General features: G+C 37.5%; 1 protein-coding gene across 1 annotated transcript; it reads left to right on the forward strand.

Moving 5' to 3' along the window:
* Nucleotides 1-1,715: 1,715 nt before the first annotated feature.
* On the forward strand, nucleotides 1,716-7,283 carry LOC128989348 (uncharacterized). The gene has a single exon (XM_054411231.1). The coding sequence runs from the start codon at nucleotides 1,716-1,718 to the stop codon at nucleotides 7,281-7,283; it is 5,568 nt and encodes a 1,855-aa protein (XP_054267206.1).
* Nucleotides 7,284-22,576: the final 15,293 nt, after the last annotated feature.

Consider the following 22,576-nt stretch of genomic DNA (forward strand, 5'->3'; position numbering starts at 1 on the left):
GACGTACAAAGGATCTCGTTAAATCTTCTCAGATCTGATAGTTTCGCTGCAAGGATTTTATTTCACTTTATAAACGAATGCTGCGTCAGTGGTTTGTATTGGCAAGCTGTGTTTGTGTAAAGTGTTTCAATCTGTTTTCATTTATGTCCCATTTCATTTCAATATCCTATAAAGCTTCAGTTCTATAGCGATTTTTATGTGGATTTTGGACAGTGATTAGGTGAGGGGAATTCATATTGTAACGTTTGGAATTACTTTCTAAAAGTAAAAAGGTTTTGTAAGTTTTAGTTTTTATATTGATTTAAAGAGTACCCTAGCCAGTTTTGACTAATGTTTGTTTGCTATTTTTATAGTTTTTGTTATACCTCGTTTTAGGTAACATAAAGGATGTACAAAATAAATTCTGAGGTTACTCAAAATAATTCATATGTTTAAGAAGAAGGGATCTTAACTTCTTTAAACATAAAAATATTAGTATTAATTGTGAGGAATATTAATTTTAATGTAACATAATTATATTACGGTCAATTTCAGTTATAACTGATTTTTTATAATATGCTTTTTCTACATTTTCAATGGATAATCTATATAAATAAAATTAGAGTTTTGTCTGTACATTGCTTAGAATAATGAACTTTTTGGTTATTTTTACATTTCATAGGTCAGAGAAACCGAATCAAACCTTATCTCAATTTCTGTCTGTCTGTCTGTCTGTCTGTCTGTCTGTCTATCTGTCATTCTCTTGGTAACGCTAAAATACGCACTTTATTACAACTACTCCTCAATAACTATAGCACTGTCCCGCCTGAAACTTATTTTCCAAATACTATACATATATGAGATGGTTTTAGACGTATTTCATCGAATATGAGACAGTTAGATATTTAACAGTAAACCCTTGAAAATCAAGTTTTTGTCGATTTTTGACGTGGAATTTCTGGAAGAATGTTGCTTTGTTTACAACTAATCATATGCACATGGTTTTAATTGAAATACAATCTTAATTTTGACATTGGCATACAGCTGTGATTAGAAAACGTTAGCCTATTTGAACTCAAGGTTAACCATAGCCTTATCGATTCACACAACTTAAAAACCATACGAAATGTATACTATATTATATAACTGAACACCAGTTCTGCTAATTATAACAATGGGTTTTGTACATTTCATCCATTACCGTACAAATAATTAAAATAATAATACATTAATTGGTTAGAAGTAAATTTAATTCAAATTACAGATTCAATACAAAGTATTCAATATAAAAGTTAAACATTTTAGATAACAAAATTACGATCAGCTGATTGTTATTCTTTAATATCTGTGCGCTACTAACCAGCAAACAAACTTGACCAGTTTATTATTGTTCATTACTCTTTACACCAAAATAAAAGTTATAATAGTTAATAATGTCCTAAATTATTTCACGTTTATAAATAAAAGGAAATCTACTCTTCTTTTAATTTATTTTTTTTTGAGGTAATGTTTTTAAAAAAGTTCATATTCCCATATGAATTTGCATCAATCAGATGTTTCATACTGTACAGTAGAGATATTCGTTGACATAGTGTCAAACACAAATTAAATTTGTTTACAACTAAACATATGGACAATATTTTTGTTGCTTTAGTTGAGAGGTTACAAGTTAATCTTTAATACATTATTTGTTGAAATATTTTCTATTGTTTCTAAATAAATATGTCCTGAAGAGTATGCCTCGCAAGAGAAAAAGCAATTTGGGTAGAAAAACAAATAATGCCAAGAGACAAAAATTGTGTGTATCCACGGAATCAGTTGATTATGATGATTCGGACTCTGATGATGGTGTACATAGCAATAATGAGTCGACAATTTTAAGTTCCGTTGTGGTTGAAGATTATGCACGACCTTCAACCAGTCGAGAGCGTGTCGCCCTATTTAGGTCTCAGCAGAATGAAAAAGAACGTGAAAGCAGGCGAGACACTGAACGTTTAAGATTTAGCCAAAGAATACAAAATGAGACGGAAGAGGAGCGAGAAGCTCGACGGAACAGGGACCGAATACGGCACGTCCAGAGAAAAGAAAATGAGACAGAAGAGGAGCGAGATGCACGTCGGTGCAGCAACCGAATACAGCAAGTTCAGAAGAGGGGAAACGAGACAGAGGTTGAGCGAGAAGCACGTCGGAACAGTGACCGAATACTACACGTTCGGGGGAGGGAAAACGAAACAGAGGAGGAGCAAGAAGCACGTCGGGAGAGTGACCGAATACTACATGTTCAGAGGAGGGAAAACGAGACAGATGAGAAGCGAGAAGCACGTCGGAACAGTGACCGAATAATACACGTAAGGAAGAGGGAAAATGAAACAGAGGAGGAGCAAGAAGCACGTCGGGAGAGTGACCGAATACTACATGTTCAGAGGAGGGAAAACGAGACAGATGAGAAGCGAGAAGCACGTCGGAACAGTGACCGAATAATACACGTAAGGAAGAGGGAAAATGAAACAGAGGAGGAGCAAGAAGCACGTCGGGAGAGTGACCGAAAACTACATGTTCAGAGGAGGGAAAACGAGACAGATGAGGAGCGAGAAGCACGTCGGAACAGTGACCGAATACGACACGTACGGAAGAGGGAAAACGAAACAGAGGAGGAGCAAGAAGCACGTCGGAACAATGACCGAATATTACACGTCCAGAGAAGGGAAAACGAAACAGAGGAGGAGCAAGAAGCACGTCGGGAGAGTGACCGAATACTACATGTTCAAAGGAGGGAAAACGAGACAGTGGAGGAGGGAGGAGCACGTCGAAACAGTGACCGAATCCTACACGTTCGCAGGAGGGAAAATGAAACAAGAGAAGAGAGAGAAAGTAGGCAAGAACGAGATAGAGTTCGGCAAAACCAACGTAGGAATAATGAAACTCCTGAAGAGCGGGAAGCTAGACATATAATCGACAATGATAGGTACCGTCGCACTGTTGAAGAGCAAACTCTACTTTTGCATGACGAGGCGACCCGAGTGGAGGAACTTCGAGCAAGCCAGGACATTGCTGACAGAAATGCCCGTGTTGCCGCTGATTCTGAAAGACATAGGGTGAACAGAGTCGTTGAGAGCGACGCAGAAAGACAAACTAGGATCGCGCGGGAAAGAACTCGGCATGTCGAAAGAAATTTAACAGAATGGCGAGACACACACAACAGTGGATTCCAATATGATCCTTTTACACGTTACAGTGAAGCTGCCAATATTGGAGATTTTGATAAAGTTTGTAGGTTTTGTCACGCTTTGAGTTGGTCAAAGGAACCACGTGGAATATGTTGTGCTTCTGGTAAAGTGTCCATACCGTCTATTTTGGAAGCACCTGAGCCGCTACGTACATGGATATCGGACGAATCACCTCAATCGCGAAATTTTCTTAGACATATCAGGGCCTACAATAGTGCGTTCCAAATGACTTCTTTTGGAGGTAATGAAATCCGTGAAGGACCATATATGCCTACATTTAAGGTTCAAGGACAAGTGTACCATTTGATCGGCTCTCTTTTGCCACCCCCTGGACTTCCGCCGTCTTACCTTCAGATTTACTTTGTTGGGGATGACCAAGTCCAGCTTCAAAGAAGGCAAAGTTTATTTCAAGACCTTGATCATGACATGTTGGCCGCTTTGCAAAACATGCTTCAGAATAATAACGCCTACTTGCTCAGCTTCAAAACTACTTTAGAAACATTTCCTGTAGATTCACCTGATTTCAAAATTGTTATTAGAGCCGACAGACGCCCTGCAGGGGACCACCCAGGTAGATACAATGAACCAACAGTCAATGAGGTTGCTATTTTGATGATTGGGGATCCAAGTGACCATCGAGACATCATTTTAAATTCAAGAGAACAGGGATTGAAACGAATATATGAAACCCACCGATCTTATGATGCCCTACAATATCCCCTTATGTTTTGTAGAGGCGAAGATGGATATAGTTTCAATTTATATCATGTAAACCCGGTTACTAAACACCCAACCACAAAGAAAACTAGCTCACGAGAGTTTTACGCCTATCGCATTATGGTTAGAGAAGGTGAAGCAAATCACATTCATAAATTCAAACAGCTTTTGAACCAGTACTTGGTGGACATGTACGCTAAAGTTGAGAGTGAAAGGCTGCTGTATCTTCGTACGCACCAAAAGGAACTGAGAGCAGAGAATTACATACACCTTCAAGACGCTTTAAGACGAGACGACAACGTAGAAGAAATGGGGCAAAAGATAATTTTACCTGCCACCTTCACTGGAGGTCCTAGATATATGCATTCTCGCACACAGGACGCCTTTTGCTATGTTCGGAAGTTTGGTCGTCCAGAACTTTTCATAACAATGACAACAAATCCAAAATGGATAGAAATCACGAGTGTAATTGGAGAAAGGCAGTCTGCTCACGACCGGTATGATGTGGTATCACGAGTTTTTCATTTGAAGCTTAACTGTATGATTGCTGTTCTTATGAAAGGCCAGATTTATGGCTCAGTTCGCTGCTACATGTACTCTGTTGAATGGCAGAAACGTGGTCTTCCACACGCTCATATCCTGATTTGGCTTGAAGAATCCATTCCTCCAAATAGAATAGATCAAGTCATTTCTGCAGAGCTTCCAAATCCTGAAACTGATCCTGAACTTGCAGATATAGTCAAGACTCACATGCTGCACGGACCATGCGGAGCTTTTAATGTGCGACAGCGCAAGCTTCCCTGTATGAAGGATGGTCACTGTAGCAAAAGATACCCTAGACCATTTGTCAATGAAACGGCAACAGGAGACAATGGATACCCAACATACAGAAGGCGTTCCCCAGATGATGGAGGCCATCATGTCCTAATCAGAGTAGGTAACGATGAAATCCCTATGGACAACCGATGGGTAGTACCTTACTCGCCTGTATTGTCCCGAACATTTCTAACACATGTTAACGTTGAGTACTGTAGCAGTGTAAAATCTATAAAGTACATCTGCAAGTACATAAACAAGGGCAGTGACCAGGCCACATTTGCAGTAAGTAATGACACAGACGAAATTAAAATGTACCAAAGTGGTCGGTATATATGCACATCTGAGGCGGTATGGAGAATTTTATCATTTCCTATACATGAGAGGTTTCCCGCTGTGTTGCATTTAGAGGTCCACCTTCCAAATGAGCAAAGAGTATATTTCCAGCCAGGCAATGTTCGGGAAAGAATGGACCAAAGTACAACTCTTTTGGCCTTCTTCAATCTCTGCCAGACGGACGCCTTTTCAAGAACCCTCCTCTACAACGAGTTGCCCTATTATTACACATACTCTAAACAAAGAGGTTGGTCCAGGAGGCGGAGAGGACAACCAGTACCAGGACATCCTGACGTGAGACAAGATCCGTGCATCGGTAGGGTGTACACTGTCCATCCAAGCTGCAGTGAGCGTTACCATCTCCGACTCCTCCTACACACTGTTCGAGGTCCAACATCTTTTGAGGATCTCAAGACTGTTGATGGTGTGCTCCATCCAAATTTCCAATCCGCATGCCGTGCCCTTGGTTTACTAGAGGATGATGCGTGCTGGGAGGGCACTCTTGCAGAAGCTGCTGTTTCTGACAGTCCCACCAAGTTGAGGGATCTCTTCAGTGTCTTATTAGTATTTTGCAATGTGAGCAACCCTCTTGAGCTCTGGATCAGATTCAGAGATTCCCTCTCAGAGGACTTTTTGAGATCTGCACATCAAGTCGACATTAACACCACCTTTGAAAACAATCCTATCATATATGACCAGTGCCTAGCAAGCATTCAAGAGACAATCACTCGCATGGGAGGACTTGGGCTCGAAAGCTACAACTTACCAGTACCAGCCATAGATGTCAATCAGTTAAACCATGATTATATCAGAGAGACAAGTTACGACCATCCCGAACTCATTAGGTTTATTGAACAGTGTACGCCAACTCTCAACGAGGAGCAGCGCCAAGTGTATGAGCAAGTTTTGACGAGCATAAATGGACAAAGAAACAAGATGTTTTTTCTTGATGCTCCTGGAGGTACTGGAAAGACCTACCTCATAAAGCTGATTCTCGCAAAGGTTAGATCAAACAGTAAGATTGCTCTTGCTGTGGCCTCTTCTGGCATTGCAGCAACCCTTCTGCCAGGTGGAAGAACTGCCCATTCCATGTTCAAAATCCCAATAAATGTAGAGCATATGGACATCCCGATTTGTTCTATATCGAAGAGCGCTCCCATGGCACGAGTTCTACAAGCAGCCTCCTTAATAGTCTGGGACGAGTGTACGATGTCCAATAAACTGACAATCGAGGCCCTCGACAGAACACTCAAAGATATGAGGAACAGTAATAAGATCATGGGTGGAGTGACGGTATTGTTCTCTGGTGACTTCCGCCAAACTCTGCCAGTTGTAGTGAGAGGCACAAGGGCGGATGAAATTAACGCCTCTATGAAAAGATCTACCCTATGGCCAATAATGAACAAACTGGCGTTAACAAAGAACATGCGGGCCAATATTGGAAATGAGGTGGAAGAATTCTCCAATGTTCTGTTAAAGTTGGGAGATGGAAAGCTGGGTAACGTTGATGGAACTATCAATATACCACCTTCTCTTGGTGTTATTGTTCAAACCCAAGATGAACTCATCGAGAAAGTCTATCCAGGAATTGAAGACCTCCCAAACAAGAGCAGTGCCTGGTTATGCAATAGGGCTATTCTCACTCCAAAAAATGAAGTTTCAACAAAGATAAATAAGAAAGTGATGTCCCTATTCCTAAGCGAGGACAAGACATATTTGTCGGTGAACACAGTTCTAAGAAATGATGACGCAGTGCACTACCCGGCAGAGTTTCTTGACTCGGTGACAGCACCTGGACTACCCGCCCACGAACTTAATCTTAAAATTGGTATTCCCGTTATGCTTCTAAGAAATTTAAACCCTCCTAAATTATGCAATGGGACTCGGCTTCGAATTCGAAGTCTCCAGCGAAATGTCATAGAAGCCGAAATTCTAACAGGCTGTGGTGCGGGAGAAGTGGTGTTTGTCCCCCGGATCCCCCTCATCCCAAGCAACTATCCCTTTGAGTTTAAGCGCCTGCAATTTCCCTTAAATCCATGTTTTTCCATGACGATCAACAAATCGCAAGGTCAGACACTGTCAACAGCAGGGATTGAACTAGGTGACGCGCAATGTTTTTCACACGGACAGCTGTACGTGGCGTGCAGCCGAGTGCGATCGCCAACCAACCTTTACATACATGCCCCAGCGGTCGAACCACTAATATAGTATATGAAGAGGCATTAAGTTAGGCAACCTTTTAATTTTTTGTGTTTTTTGTTTTTCTTCACTATTTAATATTTATTTTCAATGTATGTCATTTGTTGTTTTTGAAATTTTGATATTGTAATTTCGCTGTGACAAATGTTAAGCGCTTCAACTCTGCTATCTTTGCCAACTTTGTTATTTAAAACTTTCGAATATTTTTTAAGATTTAAGTTTTTTAATGTATTTTTATGTACTAAATTATGTTAAAATAAATTAATCATTGTTATTACAAAAAGTTTGTAACCTTATTCTTGAATAAACCCGTACGAAGAACGGGTACTCACAGCTAGTTAACTGAATATTATTTGAATTATTAACTAGTAATATCGCAATACGTGGATTTAATATTAAGTAGGTAGTTATTAGTAAATATATCGTGCTCTTCTAGCAATCATAAGTTTCCCATTTTGATCCTAAGTAGAATAGACTATCCTTTTTGATAGCTATAAAAATAAATCCATCGGGGTTTTATGTGTTTAGCCCAGTGTTTGCTAACTTCGGACAGCAACAAAGCTTTTTATCTAATCAATAAAAAAAATTATTCTTTACTCATCTTCTACTTAAAATTCACACGCTAGTGTTTTCACGTTGTAGAAATCTTATCTGATTTACTTTAACAGTGTGTCGTTCGTTTTTAGTTAGGCGTGGTTAGGTTGATTTAGGTAAAATTAGGTAAGGTTAGGTTACTTAAGGTCCTCAGACTCATTGTTTATTTCCATAACAAAGGTCATTAAAATGACAACTATTTAAGGACCTTCTGAGTTTGCCACTCGTCTGAAGAAATGCACTCTTTACAGAAGACATGCTTTTTATCTTCTCCGATAGACCTAAGTTATCATAAAATGACGATCAAAATTTTCACACCACTGCGGTAGACGAGAGGGCAGACGAGACTGCAGTCTGGGGGTCTCCAGTGACAAATAGAGTGAACCTAATCGTGACCAGACCAAGGTACAGTCCCTTCCAACACCCGCCACTGGTACACCCGTGCAGTGTTCTGCACATGGAGTACAGGGTGCGCCAAAAACTACATACTCCACAGAAGAACGAGGCAGGCACACACTCCGTATTATTATATGTCAAGAATATTACATCAAGAATAAAAATCTGGATTTGCCTATCAGATTGAAAGTTTGCATTAAGTATTGTCAACATCTGATTGCCTAGAAATGTTGGTTCTTGGTTTCACCTGACGGCTATTAAAATGTTTATGCAATCTAATACTGGCCTAGTAATGTGATCTCTTTTCCTACTTGTAAGAATCAGTTTTTTAGTATTATTAGTATTAGTATTAGTATTAGTATTAGTATTAGTATTATTAGTATTATTAGTATTATTAGTAGTATTTTTATTATTTTTATTTGCCTAAATAAACAAACGGTTAAATAACAAACGGGATAGTCAGTGTGCCAAGATAGGGGTAAATGTTACGACACAAGGCTTGTGCATAAAAACATTTGTGTTTTGAATTAACATTATGTGTATTGAAATATTAAAAGAAATTTAAAAATGAATTTGTTTAATAAGTTATCTGAATTTTTAATACATATAGTACTTTAATTTGTACTACGACATTAGTCTTAAATGTCTTAAGAACTTAATCTTAAAAACTATCTTAAGGCTCAACCCTCGTAGAGTAATAATATCTAAAATAATGAATCGGTGGTTTTAAATTTTCCATTGAACAAATACGAATTTTAATCCCTCCAACGATTTGGCCACAATAATTTCTGCATAAACAGACAAATTGCTGGTGATGGCCGACTTAATAAATACAATCAGCATCCCAGAATGAACAGTTTGTTTTGTTTTCAGTTTGTTTTGTTTTCAGTTTGTTTTGGTCTCAGTTTGTTTGCGTCCCATTAAACAGTATTCAGGCAATTACTAACTACGATAACTGTTTGGTGAATGTTTCAAGCCCAGATTTGTCACATTCATTGATGAAGTCACAATTGTTCGAAATAAATTCCTGTACGACTATTCTTTTTTGGTCAAATTTATAGTAAATACCTAGGGCCGAAAATGAGGTTTTGCCGGCTCGAGATAGTTTTTAAGTTCGTGACGAAGTCGAGAACTTAAATCGATCGAGAGCTGCAAAACCATTTCGGTCCGTGGTACGAACGCTATTTTTCACCACACTATACCATATTACCACTATTCACCACTATAATAATGCACACTGATAGTCAACATAACTACAACTATGAGGTTGTGTGAAGAAATAGTTTGAGGACTCATCGAAAATAAAAATAAATAGTTGCTAGGCAACGGTGACAATAACACAATTCTATTGCAATGCTATGGATTTTGATTGTGTATTTAAAATGCATTCATATTTTAAGTAAGTAAGCGGACAGCTGATTTTGTGGCGTGTAAAAACCTGCTCGGTCCCCAAATTACGATGACAGCTAGCGTGGCCAGCAAAACCTAACTTTCAGCCACCAATTAACGTATGTAATGCAGCCAAAAACATCATAGTATGGTGAAAAGGGTTTCCTATCCAAAATGCACGTATTTAAAACCCAAAGTGTATTTAAAGGAGTTGGGGAAAACCTAACGGATTTTGACCTAAATATTTTTTAACCTACAGATCAACGACGATAGCTGATTATTAGAAAAACTCCAAAATAATCATGTGTCCTGTACACAATCATTATCTGATCCTTTGAAAATTCAAAATCAAAATTTTCGACTGTACGAACCCAAACTGTTCCTCACATATCGAACATTCTGCAATATTTCCTGCACTTTTACATCCCATGAATTATGCAACGCCCACTTCAATACATCAGCTCCACTCTTGTTTCTAAAAGAGCCTATTGTTGTTTTCAATTGCAGCAGACGAGAAAACGTTCCCGGCTTTTCTGTTATTACTCGCGGGAGTTTCACAGCACGGTGGGACGTCGACAATCGGTAGTATGTATTCGAATTGTTAGTCAATATTGTCGAGCTGACTATCGTATACAGTGAATTAGAATTGGTCAGTAAAATGTAGTAAAACAGATTGTAGTATGCATTCGGATAGTCAGAATGGTGAAGTCAGTGGTATGCGTTTGTATTGTGAAAGAAAAAGTCGGTAGTTGTCGAACTTAGCGGTCCACATAAAAAGTCTATTAAGTGACATTGTCATTGGCTTTTGGGACCCTAAAATAATGTGTAGTACAGTGTTGTCCTAGGTATAGACCTGTATAACTACGACAGTAAACATTACTTGAGGAAAACTCGCTTAATGCTCTCAAAGGAGGAAAAGATTACTATATTAGGCTACGGTTGTTTAAATATTGTTATTGGTTAACAACCAACAAGAAGTGTTATGGTATAAATAGTGTACTACGGACAATCGATTTGAAAACGTAAGCACGATAAGAATGTTTGCTTGAGAAGGGGTTGCTGAAGGCAAATAAACATGTACAATCATTCTTGATAGTGGTTATATCTAAAAACTACGACGGTGTTCAGCCTTTCATGGAACGGCTTGTAATGTGAGATGCTAAAGTAAGAGTAGTATTTGATGTACGAATCAGGAGGCTGTAAAGATTCTCCTCATTGGGACATGATGGTTTCTACAAGTTTTATGAAAATCATTATGACTCTTTTTCTGTAATCTAAACATCTGGGTAGCTCAGTAGGACTCGCCTAACAGTCAAAAGGTCGCAGGTTCGATCGCGAGAAAAGTGTAGCTTTTTGATGGTTGGAAACTGGACCCAGCTGTCCTTGATCATGGGGTTTTTAATAAATGGCCCCAACTTATGAAACCGCTGATCTTAGTCAGTAGCAAAGCTACACAAGACACCACGCTCCATTCTACTCACCCTTCACTCATATTTGGGTTAAAATAGGCAGCTAGATGGAATCTCTCAAAAATACCTACATTATACTTAACATATCTCCCGCCACCATAGGAAAACACCATTTACCATCCCAGTTGTATCAATATGGTTTCGGTGTCGTCGCAATCCCATCTCTTTCTCCTTGGCTGCGTGCACTTCTGAGACAGACTGTACGTGTAAAGCCCGGGTACAGTCCCGGCCGCGATACAGTTTGCAGTTGACATTAGCGCCTAATGTCCGGGAAGCAAGTCATGGTGGGTCATTGCACGAGCGTCCCCGGACCCACGGACCCACGGACGTCGCGTCGCGTACTTTTCCAAATGCGCAGCATAACAAATGATCCCAAAGTGGGTTTCGTTCCATGACTCGGAGTCGTGAGCTTATTGCGACCACCATTACTCAGACAAGCTCGGCGTTTCTATTCATTTGTCTCTCTATGACAAACGATTCTAACTTTTTATGTTTGATCGAACCGTAAAACTCGGGTTTTATGCAGGAAGGCTTGTTACTTTTGATTTATTTACCGCGATGGCGGGATTATGCCATTCGAATGGTGATTCGTACGAGCGTGGATTGTTGGTTTGAGAAAAGGTGTTAAGACACGTGTAATAGGTTGTTAGATTTATATGCTACAAGCTACACGACAGCTTGGACAAAGATGAATACACGCTTGTGCTGAGTGAGATGATAGGTGCTTTGTTTTTTAATACTTGCCCGATTGTTTGTTATAGGGAAATTAATGTTTGTTTCTTCTGTTCAGTTTAAAATCTTAAAAGCCCGCATTCAATGTAAATATTTCTAATGACAACTTTTGTGGCATGCACACTGTACTTAATATCACAGCTTTGTAGCATGCAAGTGTAAAAATCAATAACATGTACCTCTACACAACGAGGGGTCTAAAAAACTAGGACACAAACAAATCCTAATAAAAAATAAGTAATAAATAAAGTCAATGTTCAAAGGAGACAAAATTTCAACTAAAACAATGAAACAAATATATAACTTAAGAAATCAAATTACACTGACGAAATAAAACACAAAAACCATTACGTCATTCACCTTTGGGTATTCATTTTTGTAATTGGGTTATGTAACTCAATTATGAGTTTGATCTCAAAAACTCATAAACCCCCTCAAATAAAACGTTTCCGAAAGTAATTAAAAGATAACTGAATATTAGTCTGGTGAAGTTTTAATTCAATAAAGCGAGAAATAAAAAATGTGACGCGATACCCCTCAAGTGTTACGGGCGGTAAAAAGAAACAAGTGGGAGAAAAGTTGGCTGAAGAAACTTAAATGAACTTAAGCCAATTAGTGAACAGTTTAGGAGCTGGAATTAGACAATAGCCGTAATCGACCAAGTTTTATTTTTACGAAACATTACGCGGCTGCAGAATTACTCAGTGGTTATGTAAATAACGGCGACTTTGTAATTTGGTTACGGTGAAGAACTAATTAAAATTTGGCGTCTTTGAGTAAGAGAAGCCTGAAAAAGTGGCCTCGAAACTTAAGGTTTTCTATAAGCTTAGGATTTCCAACAAGTTATTTCGTTATAAAAATGATCCGTGTGAAATGTTTCAAAAGTATTAAATCGTGTAATTTATTGATCTTAAACTAAATAACCTTCATTTGCGTAGTGAATAACGTTGAGTTGTACGGCCACGGGTATTTTACGCTAATGCATTTTCACAAACTCCTCGACTAAAATTTTTTTAAGCCATTCAAGGATAAATAAATTGTATTATTAATTGTAGAAACAATATTAGTGTGATATTATAAGAAGTCCCCTTGAAGATGCCACACAACCTGGGAAAATGTACAGAAGGTAATGTACTAACTCATGGACACAGGCAACGACAAATAAAAAGTTAACATACATATACCGATGTATGACTTGCATACCCTACGAATATGCCTATGAAAATATCACAATCTCATATCACATAAACCTGATTTTTGAAGCTTAACCACGATTTATCATTTTTGTTTAACTACATGTAAGGATTAAATGGTTTACGATCTAAAAACGAAGTAAGACATTAAGGGAAGAAACGAAGGGGTAACGCCTGTTTGTTTAGCAATTATTTTCTTGAAGATCGCGTGCACATTAATCACATGTGCAAAGGCGTGGCTTCCGCGCTTGAGGCACACGCTTAAATCCTAATAATCACCAATAATCTTTTAACATTCTGTCACGATCTGGTGGTTACTAGCCAGGTGTGGGCATATAATATATCCATCATACACACCTTGAGCTCCTGATCCACCTATATAGAAGGTCATCTCCTGGAAAAGGATACATTTGCATAGTATTCGCAGGAATTGGAACACTGGAATACAAAAAAATGGGTAACAATGCAAAATTGGATGAATTTGTCCACTTGGGTTGGATACTGTCAATAAATTGGAATTACTATGAAATTAATTGGGATTGCGATGGGATACTCAAGGAAATTTGAAAATGTCTTTGAAGATATAGCCAGTTAAATGTCTTGGTTCTTTGCATTTCATTATGAATGACACAAAACCAAAAGCGAATTTCAAAGAAATGATAGCGTGTGGTTTCCTTACTTTTTCATAACCCCTGCCTAAACTACCTCCAATAAAAATCCTTCATTGGGTAGATGTTTTCCAAAGACTTTCAGCGCGGTTTTCGTCTTCCTATTGAAACCTCGTCCTCCGCCGCTTTTGCTCCTACATATGTTAACATTTCATGAGCAATACGAATTATCCACAAACAAGGCATAACAATATGTTTTTTTCTCCTTATGACCTACTCCATAGTTTTTCCTAGAATATTCATCGAAAACCTGCTCATCCACGACTGAAAATTCTTCATGAGCTATCACTTTCTTTTTGCACTATGGGTGATCCAAAACTATTGGCGAATTTCAAAGATCTACAGCGCCGTTTTCTCCTTTCTCTATCGACCCCTTCTTCCTCCGCCACCGCCTAGTCTTCTGGCTATCAGATGTTCCTAGGCACGTCCAGCCCTCACGAGCTCCACTTCCCACGATGCCTGTAATAACTACGCTCTGTTCTGCGGCGCATTTGCAATTCATATTTGTCCACCTTCTATCCTGACTCCCGTCCGACAAATGAACCTCCCGCCTTCGCTGGACATGTCTCCGACGTGCTCAGGATTATACGATAACTCGGAGTCTCAGGGAACAGATGGATGAAGCGAAACTTAATTTTGGAATGAAAAACTAGGCTATTATATGCATTTTCAAATTAAGTAAAATACAAAAATAAATTGTAGTTTAATCCTTCTACTCAGGCTACTAAAAACTAGCTAATCGTACAATCTCATCCTATATTGGGAAGCTAACCATATTAATAGCGTTTTAAAATCCATTTAATTCTAGACCATAATATTTTATTTATTAAATCTTTTTATTTTTTGGGCCGGCCGGCAACTTTGGACCCTTAGCTGGATGTGTCACTGCTCCAGAAACTTTATAAGTAGCGAACTAAGATTAATTGACAAATAATAAATTCAAAATAAGATATATCCCGGTTTATAAGTCACACAGTGACTTTGATATCCTATAGTCCTATAGTTTCAACGAGTCCTTGCGGCAGTACATGTTGGTAAATAAACACAATATTTTTGAATTTGTGAACATAGGTGTCTTGACTGACTACCTATTCCTACTAATCCGTTTCGAAATTGCATTGTACGCTTTAACCCCACTCAAGATAGGTACGCGAGTACATGAAACCAGGCTAAGCTATACTTATTCCCGTTGGTAAGGTGGAGGTGTTTTAGAATCCAACCGAGAATATGATTTACACAACAGAAGTACCTAGAGTTACGTCATGCAGTAAAAGCTGCGCCATGAAATCTTATCAGAAGTGTGAACACCGTGAGCGAGAAACGGAGGAAATCCGGATTAGTTTGTTGGCAAACATGTCAAACGAGGTGTGTTGTTTAATCTTATGTTTCCCCGGATTATGCTATGTTTAGAGCCCGGTGCTGTTTATGTTCAGTCGCGTTAATGCTGTTATAGTCTGGTAATTCCAGCTGAGGTAATATTTCTCCTACACTTTGATTGCGAAATGAATTGTGGAAAAGTACGGATCTGGGATATTAGCACAAAGGAAACGTTCAAACAAATTGAGTGCTTATAGAGATGTAAGGTAGTACGTGTGTAGTGTTTGGGATCGGCAAAGAGTTGTTGTAGCACTTACTTTACCAACTTTAGTTGAACATCGTAATCAGTCTTAGACTATTTTTTCTCCTTCGCATCCCTTGTACGTGCACAGTTAGTAACTGTAACTGTCCAGTAATCATTGGATCATAAGACAATACCCAACCAAGTTTGTAAGCATACAACGATATTCCCTTTATATTGTCCCCGTTACATTTTTCTGAACTGAAGCAAAAAGTTGTTGAAGAAAAATGTCCGTGAGCCAAAATACAAATAAACATCATGAGATACGTCTTGACAGTTTGAGAGTTGCATTTAGGGTGTGCAGCTTGTCCAGCTTATGCTGATGGTATCAAACCAAGGAGGAGCTAACAAGGCAATAAGGATTTTAAAACCTAGTTGCCTAAGAAGTTAGTCCAATTACTGAATATACTATCTATAACTTTTACGTGGTCCCAAAAGAAAACGGTGGTTTTCCCGAGACACTGGGATTTTTAAGAGATTAAAAACGTCAACAGAATATCGCTTATAAAAAGTCAAAAAGAAGAAGAAAATAAAATCACGTTTTTACAAAGTAGTTAGCAACATCCATTAGCAAAGACGACGCTAACAACACTAGACATTTCTCGTAATTTCTACCGCGTTAACAGAAGCGGTTGTAAGAAGTTGAAGTCACCGGTGGCTAACTTTCTTTTGATTGAAATTTTATCCCGAGGTGTCACGTTTCATTTGCTCACAAAGTAACTTTGTCGAATAATTTACAGATTAATCGAGAAGAAATCCAATTTAAAGTTTTGATTAAAGAACAAGTTTGATGATTAGGGATCGACGTTTGATAAGAATATGAATGAAAAGGTGTTAGAGATAGCAAAATATATTTTTTAAACCTTTAGCACTGAAGGTTGTAAAATCGAGAGATCTGAGTAAGGAGGAATGCGAAGCCGGCGTATCACGCCTCATTTGGTTTTGGATTAACTCATCAATAAGCAATTTCTCCAACTTTTTCGCCTATCATCAATCATGCTCTACATTATGTATTATGTACACAAGTTTCGTAAAAATTACAGGGAAGAACAAAGATTCATTTACTTGCAAATTATATTATAATGCCCCAGAGTTTGTTTTTTACTTCTTTACGAAAATTTTGGGTTCTTAGAGGTATAAAACACATGATGTAATGTTAAAGTTTTAATAATTTTAAATATTTACATTTGAGCAACGGTTGTTACAATTTACGTAATCAATTTTTCATTGTTAAGATTAGTTTCTCGATTGAAGAAGAGCGGGTTCTATTTCTCTACATATTTTGGGTACGCTGAGAAAGATTAACTACAATACACACGTCTTCTTGTGTTGCAAATAAAATCTATTCGTGACTTTACATTAAAATGATATTAAAATGCTTACTAATTCTAAACTATGCTGGATTCTTTCAATTCACGTAATATACTAATACTTGCTACAAATTGAAACCACGTAAGAAAATTATACTCCTCAGAAAAAAATGATTAGAAAAAACTTGAGACTAAGAGTTACTACTGTATATTCAAGGAGGGAGGGAGCTGGTCTATTGGTAGAGCGCAGGACTTCAACCCCTGAGGTCCTGGGTTCAAATCACACCAAATCCCCAATGGTATTATCCATGTGATAATTTCATAACCGCTAGGTCTAGCCTGAAGTAAGTAAAAAATGATGCCGGGCTAGTGTAAGTTATAGCGCCCTAGGGAAAATAACTATGTACAGGTTTATACACAACATTTAAAATATAAATGAACATACACCTGTCACATTAGGTTGTGTGTTTCATACAAACACATTACTCAATAATGGTGTGTCGTTGTCAATATTTGAGTCGTAAAGACCACATTAGCACAGGGGAGGGGGTGGGGGCTGGACAGGGCGTGGCCGGAGGTCACGTGATGTGGTCGGTCACGTGACGTGGTCAGTCACGCCATCCACACGTCACACGTGATACCTCATGTTGCTGTATCGATCTGACGTGGTTGTGGTTGAAACTTAAAATTTTTAGCTTGTAAATTCTGCTAGAGGGATGTTGAGAGTGTTGAAATTAAGTTAAAAAAGAAGAGTAAGTTGAAGAAATATAAAATAAGGTTTTTAAGTAAGATGTGTATGGGGATGTTGATAGACATTAAAAGAAAAAAGGGATAAACTGAGATGTGTAAAGTAATTATTCGTTGCGAACACAAGTCAAGTGAATGCTACGACTTTATTTTTACTCATCACAATGATCTCAAGCATTTAAAATATTTTGAAGGTAGGTATTTTAGGCCAAGTATGAAGGGAGATGAGTGTAAGATGAATGAAACGATCTTGTATTGTTAGTGACTAAGGCCAACATGAGACAGGACTGTTAACTAATAGCCCATACAGCCAATGGCAACTAAGGGGCCTAACGTTTATAGTGAAATCCAAACCACATTTTTCCTTGTAATTTTATCAGGATAGTACTGCAGATAGTCGTAGTACTAGTGCAGATGACAGATGTTAATTCACAGCAGGGAGTATCGCATACCCAGATCATGCCTATAAAGGCTATAAATATACAAAATTCGTGACCTCCAAGTAGCTGGATTAAAGGACGACGCCACTGTTCCCAGTCTTTAACTTTATGTTGGTCCTGTAATTTAATACATGAAATAAGTAAATAACTAACTATTTCTTTGTCACATGTTTTGACTTGAAGTATGACCATATCTTCTAAAAAGAATAGCCTGCGATTCAGCACAAAGTTACGTCACAACAGGCATTTCAAAGATTTTGTAATTGACCATTTGAGCAATAATTCCTGGAATAATCAACAACAAATCTTAATAAGATACAAAAAACTCTTAGTTCTGTTGAATATGCTTACGAGAAATTCTTTTATACTTTAGGACAGAGTCCATTGTAGGAAAGAGTCTGTTGGTCGAATTAATTAACGGAGTTGATCACCACGAAATGTTTTATCGTCTTATTTAATACATGATCATCGTATACATGTAATTTCCTAAAATAGTTGGATGATTCACGAAAGCCTCGAGTCAGATACGTCAGTGTTAGTCATGACAATGATGTAACCAACTGTCAGAGAGATTGACAGAATGACAATTACATACCCGGAAAGTCTTAATTAACATTTTAGATCCCATTCTTTTTAGGTCTGGTTTTACACAGGAAATCAAATGGTAGACATTCAAGCCATTATTAAGATTTTTAACGATGGTATGAATGTCTACAATTTTATTTTCTGTGTAAAAAAGAACCTTATATAATACTATTATTATTCACGATTGCGTCACTGAAGAAGAAAATGTTATACAGTACTCTAGTATGAACGTGGTATGAATTCACGACCTTTTTATTATCAGTTGGTCATAATAAGCTACCCATTATATACAGCTTTTCACCATTGTTGGGGTTCGAAACACATGATCTACTTAAATCTTTATGGTGTTAAATAATGCTTAAACTTCAGCTGGATATGTTTCCATTCATCCAACCCATTATTTTTCATTGCCAAGAACATTACATATATTGAACAATCTGCAAATTATGCTTTTTATACGAAATCACGGGAACAAACCAACGAACAATACAGAGAACACGTCATGATTACTTTAAAACATTGATTGCTACCAACTAACACGCAATGGGCGGGTAAAAAGTAGTTGGTTAACAAAATGCCTGACATCTTCACTTATCAAGTATTAATCTTTATAAACATTTTTGACAGTAAAAGGTTCTACTTAAGGAATTAACATTTTCTCTAACATGTAAAACTTGGCTATTAGAAACGTTAATTTTGAATTCTCCAGCAATATATTTAGCATTTTAATTTCCGCGTTTTAAAAACGCACCCAGACGGAAACATGATAAACCATTGTGTAAATAGATTGTTAGATATTTCTTTAATCATCGCCGCCACTAGGGCAGCGGCAGCTCCCTCGCTGAGGTGTTATCTGATTAACATGGGCTGATGGCCTGGGGGGGGCGGGGGGTTATGGTTTATTGTTTAGATTGTATGTTTATGTTTACGTATCACGCACCTCCTGACAGCTTTCAGCTTGTACAATAATTACCTACGTTGTAGCGACAGGATTACAGCGATCCAAAGTTACGTTTGGAGTTAAACTTGCGCTGTACCAGACGGGACATAAATTTGTAGTTTTGAATTTTACACTTAGGTTGGAGGTTTAATGTGAATTTGGTGTGACGTTTTGCGATACGATGTAGTCTTTAAGATCGATAAAAACATTAAAGTATGTACTAAATATAAGAAAATATGAAAAATACGGTTATAATATGGCTTATTGCCCAAAAGTAATTCACGGAAAGCCAATGAAAATACGTCTTATAACACTTGAAACGTATATCTACACTTATACTGTCAACTTACAAGAAGGTTAATACACATAAAAGATGGGAAGTGGTGATCGATTTAAATCAGAAATTCCAATTGTTTTTATTCTGGCCATAAGGCGAATCAAGAAGTTATTTACTATAATAATAGTATGCATAATAAAAAACTGCATTCAAAACTAAGTTTGTATTGATTCCTTTGGTTTATCATACCTAATAAATATATCGTTTTCAAATAATAATAATCAAAATACACGTCTTAAAAAACTGCCACTAAACGAAACAATGAAACCTAGATTATTAAGTAGAAACACAAAGACATTGACAATTTGACCATTATAAATTATGAGAATGTCACACCAATCCATTTTGTCTAAGGGATTAATCTTAAAATATTCGCGATTTACTACGTCAACCACTTTGAAAACTGCGATCAAAACCTCCTTCAACGGCCATTTTTTTAAAATCATAAACTATACTCATTTTAGAAAAATTGATATTAATAACAATGTGCTATTTTTTTAGATTAGCAATATTTCGATGGGGGAGACCGCTTTCAGTGTAAAAAATAGTTTAGAAAGTTAAACAAGTCTAGAAGGGTTTTATTCCCTTATTGGGGATGTAACTTTCCTTAGAAACTAATTACACAGCCATAGTTTAAGTATAAAGGGTTTTATGTAGCCTGGGCAGGTAATAATGAGTATTTTTGTAAAGATTTTTGTAAATCCAGATAGTCTTAAAATATCCATTGGAGGAAGCGAATGGTTTTAAACGCCCATTAAAAGTATCTTCTATTTTTGATTTATTCTGGAAAAGCACATATTTTTCCGATTCTTGTGACATAACATTGACTTGGTCTTATTATATTATTATATTATATATTATATTTAATGTATATATAATTTTTTATGCGAGGCCAGATTTGGAATAAAAATAAACCCAATCAGTTTATCAATGGGAGAAACACATTATTTTAATGATTATTAAGTAGGAAGCATACAAATTTATTGGCATACAAAATCATACTTAGGACCGCATTTATTTTAAACAGTTTAACTAAGTAACAACGAAATCTTCAAAATATGACTAAATCCTAAAAAACAATATCAAAAAATGGTAAGTTGAAAAAATTCAATATTTATCAAAAAACATTTTTGCAACGTTAAGCTTATGCTTTGCGTATACAACGCTCTAACTTGGTCAACCTAGAACAATGAAACACATTTCATTCAGAAACATTTTCAGTTAGTAAAATCCACAAAGAAACCAAATGAAATAACAAAAGTTAGAAATCTAGACATAAAAGATGAAGTATCTTTGCACAGGAAGCAACCCGCTCAATCTTGACTGGAGACGTCAATCTTTGAAGAACGCGCTCCTAAAAGACCTTAACCCCGTCTTTTATTTTCAGAATATTTTGGAGGCCTCTCGTAAACGTTTTATTTCACTCAACTTTACATTGTGTTTAACGACTCATAAAATAATATATCCTAAATATGCTCTCGTTTCTTGTGATATGGTGAATCTTGAGGAGAAGTATGAGTTTGATGAACATATCTGAGAGATATCATTTATGTGTGTTGAATATTTTACGTACAGTGATGAAAACAATGTAATAAAATGTGTAACCTATTTTGTTAAGGAAAGATTACGTTAATTTATTAATTTAATGAAGTTATTATTTTAAACTCGTATTTTTAAATTTACTAATAATTATAAGTAAAAGCGAGGAGCAACAGACTACTGACCCTCAATGGTAAATATTTTGAAGGCGGTTAGGGTTTTGATAAGGCCCCGTTTATGCACCAAGTGCGGGAGCGGTGCGATAGCGGGCCCGCTCCCGCTGTAAATGAGTCTGTTTATGCACGAAGAGCGATAGCGGTAGCGGTTGGTTAAAGGAGAATGGAAGGGGGACACAGTCTTGCCAACTCAAACTCTGCCAAATAATTAACACAAATATTTGTCCTAAGTGCACGTGCGCGTGGGTCAAGTTGGCAGCCCTGGCTTCAGCCCAAGCAACCGCTGCGATTCCTAACTACACAGCGGGCGAATTAGAAATCGCAGCGGGAGGTCAACCGCTATCGCTATCGCTCTTGGTGCATAAACAGCCCCATTTAACTCAATGGTGTTAGAAATCGCTCCCCCTGTCGCTACCGCTACCGCACTTGGTGCATAAACGGGGCCTAAATGCGTGTTACAAGAGGGTCAAAAAGAAAGTGAGCGTAAAAATAAATGTGTTTTCAATTTTTCTCTCATATAAAAAAATTGTATTGGCATTTGATACCCACAACATTCTAGAAGTATATCTTCTAGAAATCAAAATCAAAATTTAAAAGATTACCTTCACATATTAGGTTGCAGTGAATACCGTTAGGCCATATTACAAGAAACCGTTTCCAAACTTTGAAGTAGAGCTGGAGTGGTTAGAGCGCGGGTTCTTATTCCGCAAAATCACCAATGTATTTCATCTAAGTGATAATGCGCAACCTAGGTCTAGCGTGAAGTAATTTGAAAAAACAATCTCTGGCTAGAGCCTAGTAAAGAAAAACCCACTTGGTAATATAATATGTTTGGCTAAACATTAAGGATCAAAACATTCCTGGCCTATAGCATCCTAGAAAAAAATAAATAGCTCAAATTCCAAAATAGGTATTCAAGTGCTTCCACATCCAAAACAGTTCCTTTTACTTTGGCCGAAAAATAAACTTTAAGTAACATAAACACGTCCATAACCACTTGTTGAACAAGATATTATCATTGTTATCAATTACAACGGCTGCGTGTGCGAGATGGTCTTCTGATTGTGGGTTGGTAAACCGCGTAATTTGGGAGGGCCATAGCTTGTCATAAAACCGGTTCTGGTTTAATTGAGTGGCTACATGGCTACAGAGCACGTGCCTGCCTCTGC

The sequence above is a fragment of the Macrosteles quadrilineatus genome, unplaced genomic scaffold (assembly GCF_028750875.1).
Source record: "Macrosteles quadrilineatus isolate MER2022 unplaced genomic scaffold, UCM_ALF_1.0 Scaffold_3__2_contigs__length_128488019, whole genome shotgun sequence".
Classification (NCBI taxonomy): Eukaryota; Metazoa; Arthropoda; class Insecta; order Hemiptera; family Cicadellidae; genus Macrosteles; species Macrosteles quadrilineatus.

What these genes read in the sequence shown, in the direction of transcription:
- LOC128989348 (XM_054411231.1), top strand. Translation starts at nt 1,716, where the DNA reads ATGCCTCGCAAGAGAAAAAGCAATTTGGGTAGAAAAACAAATAATGCC.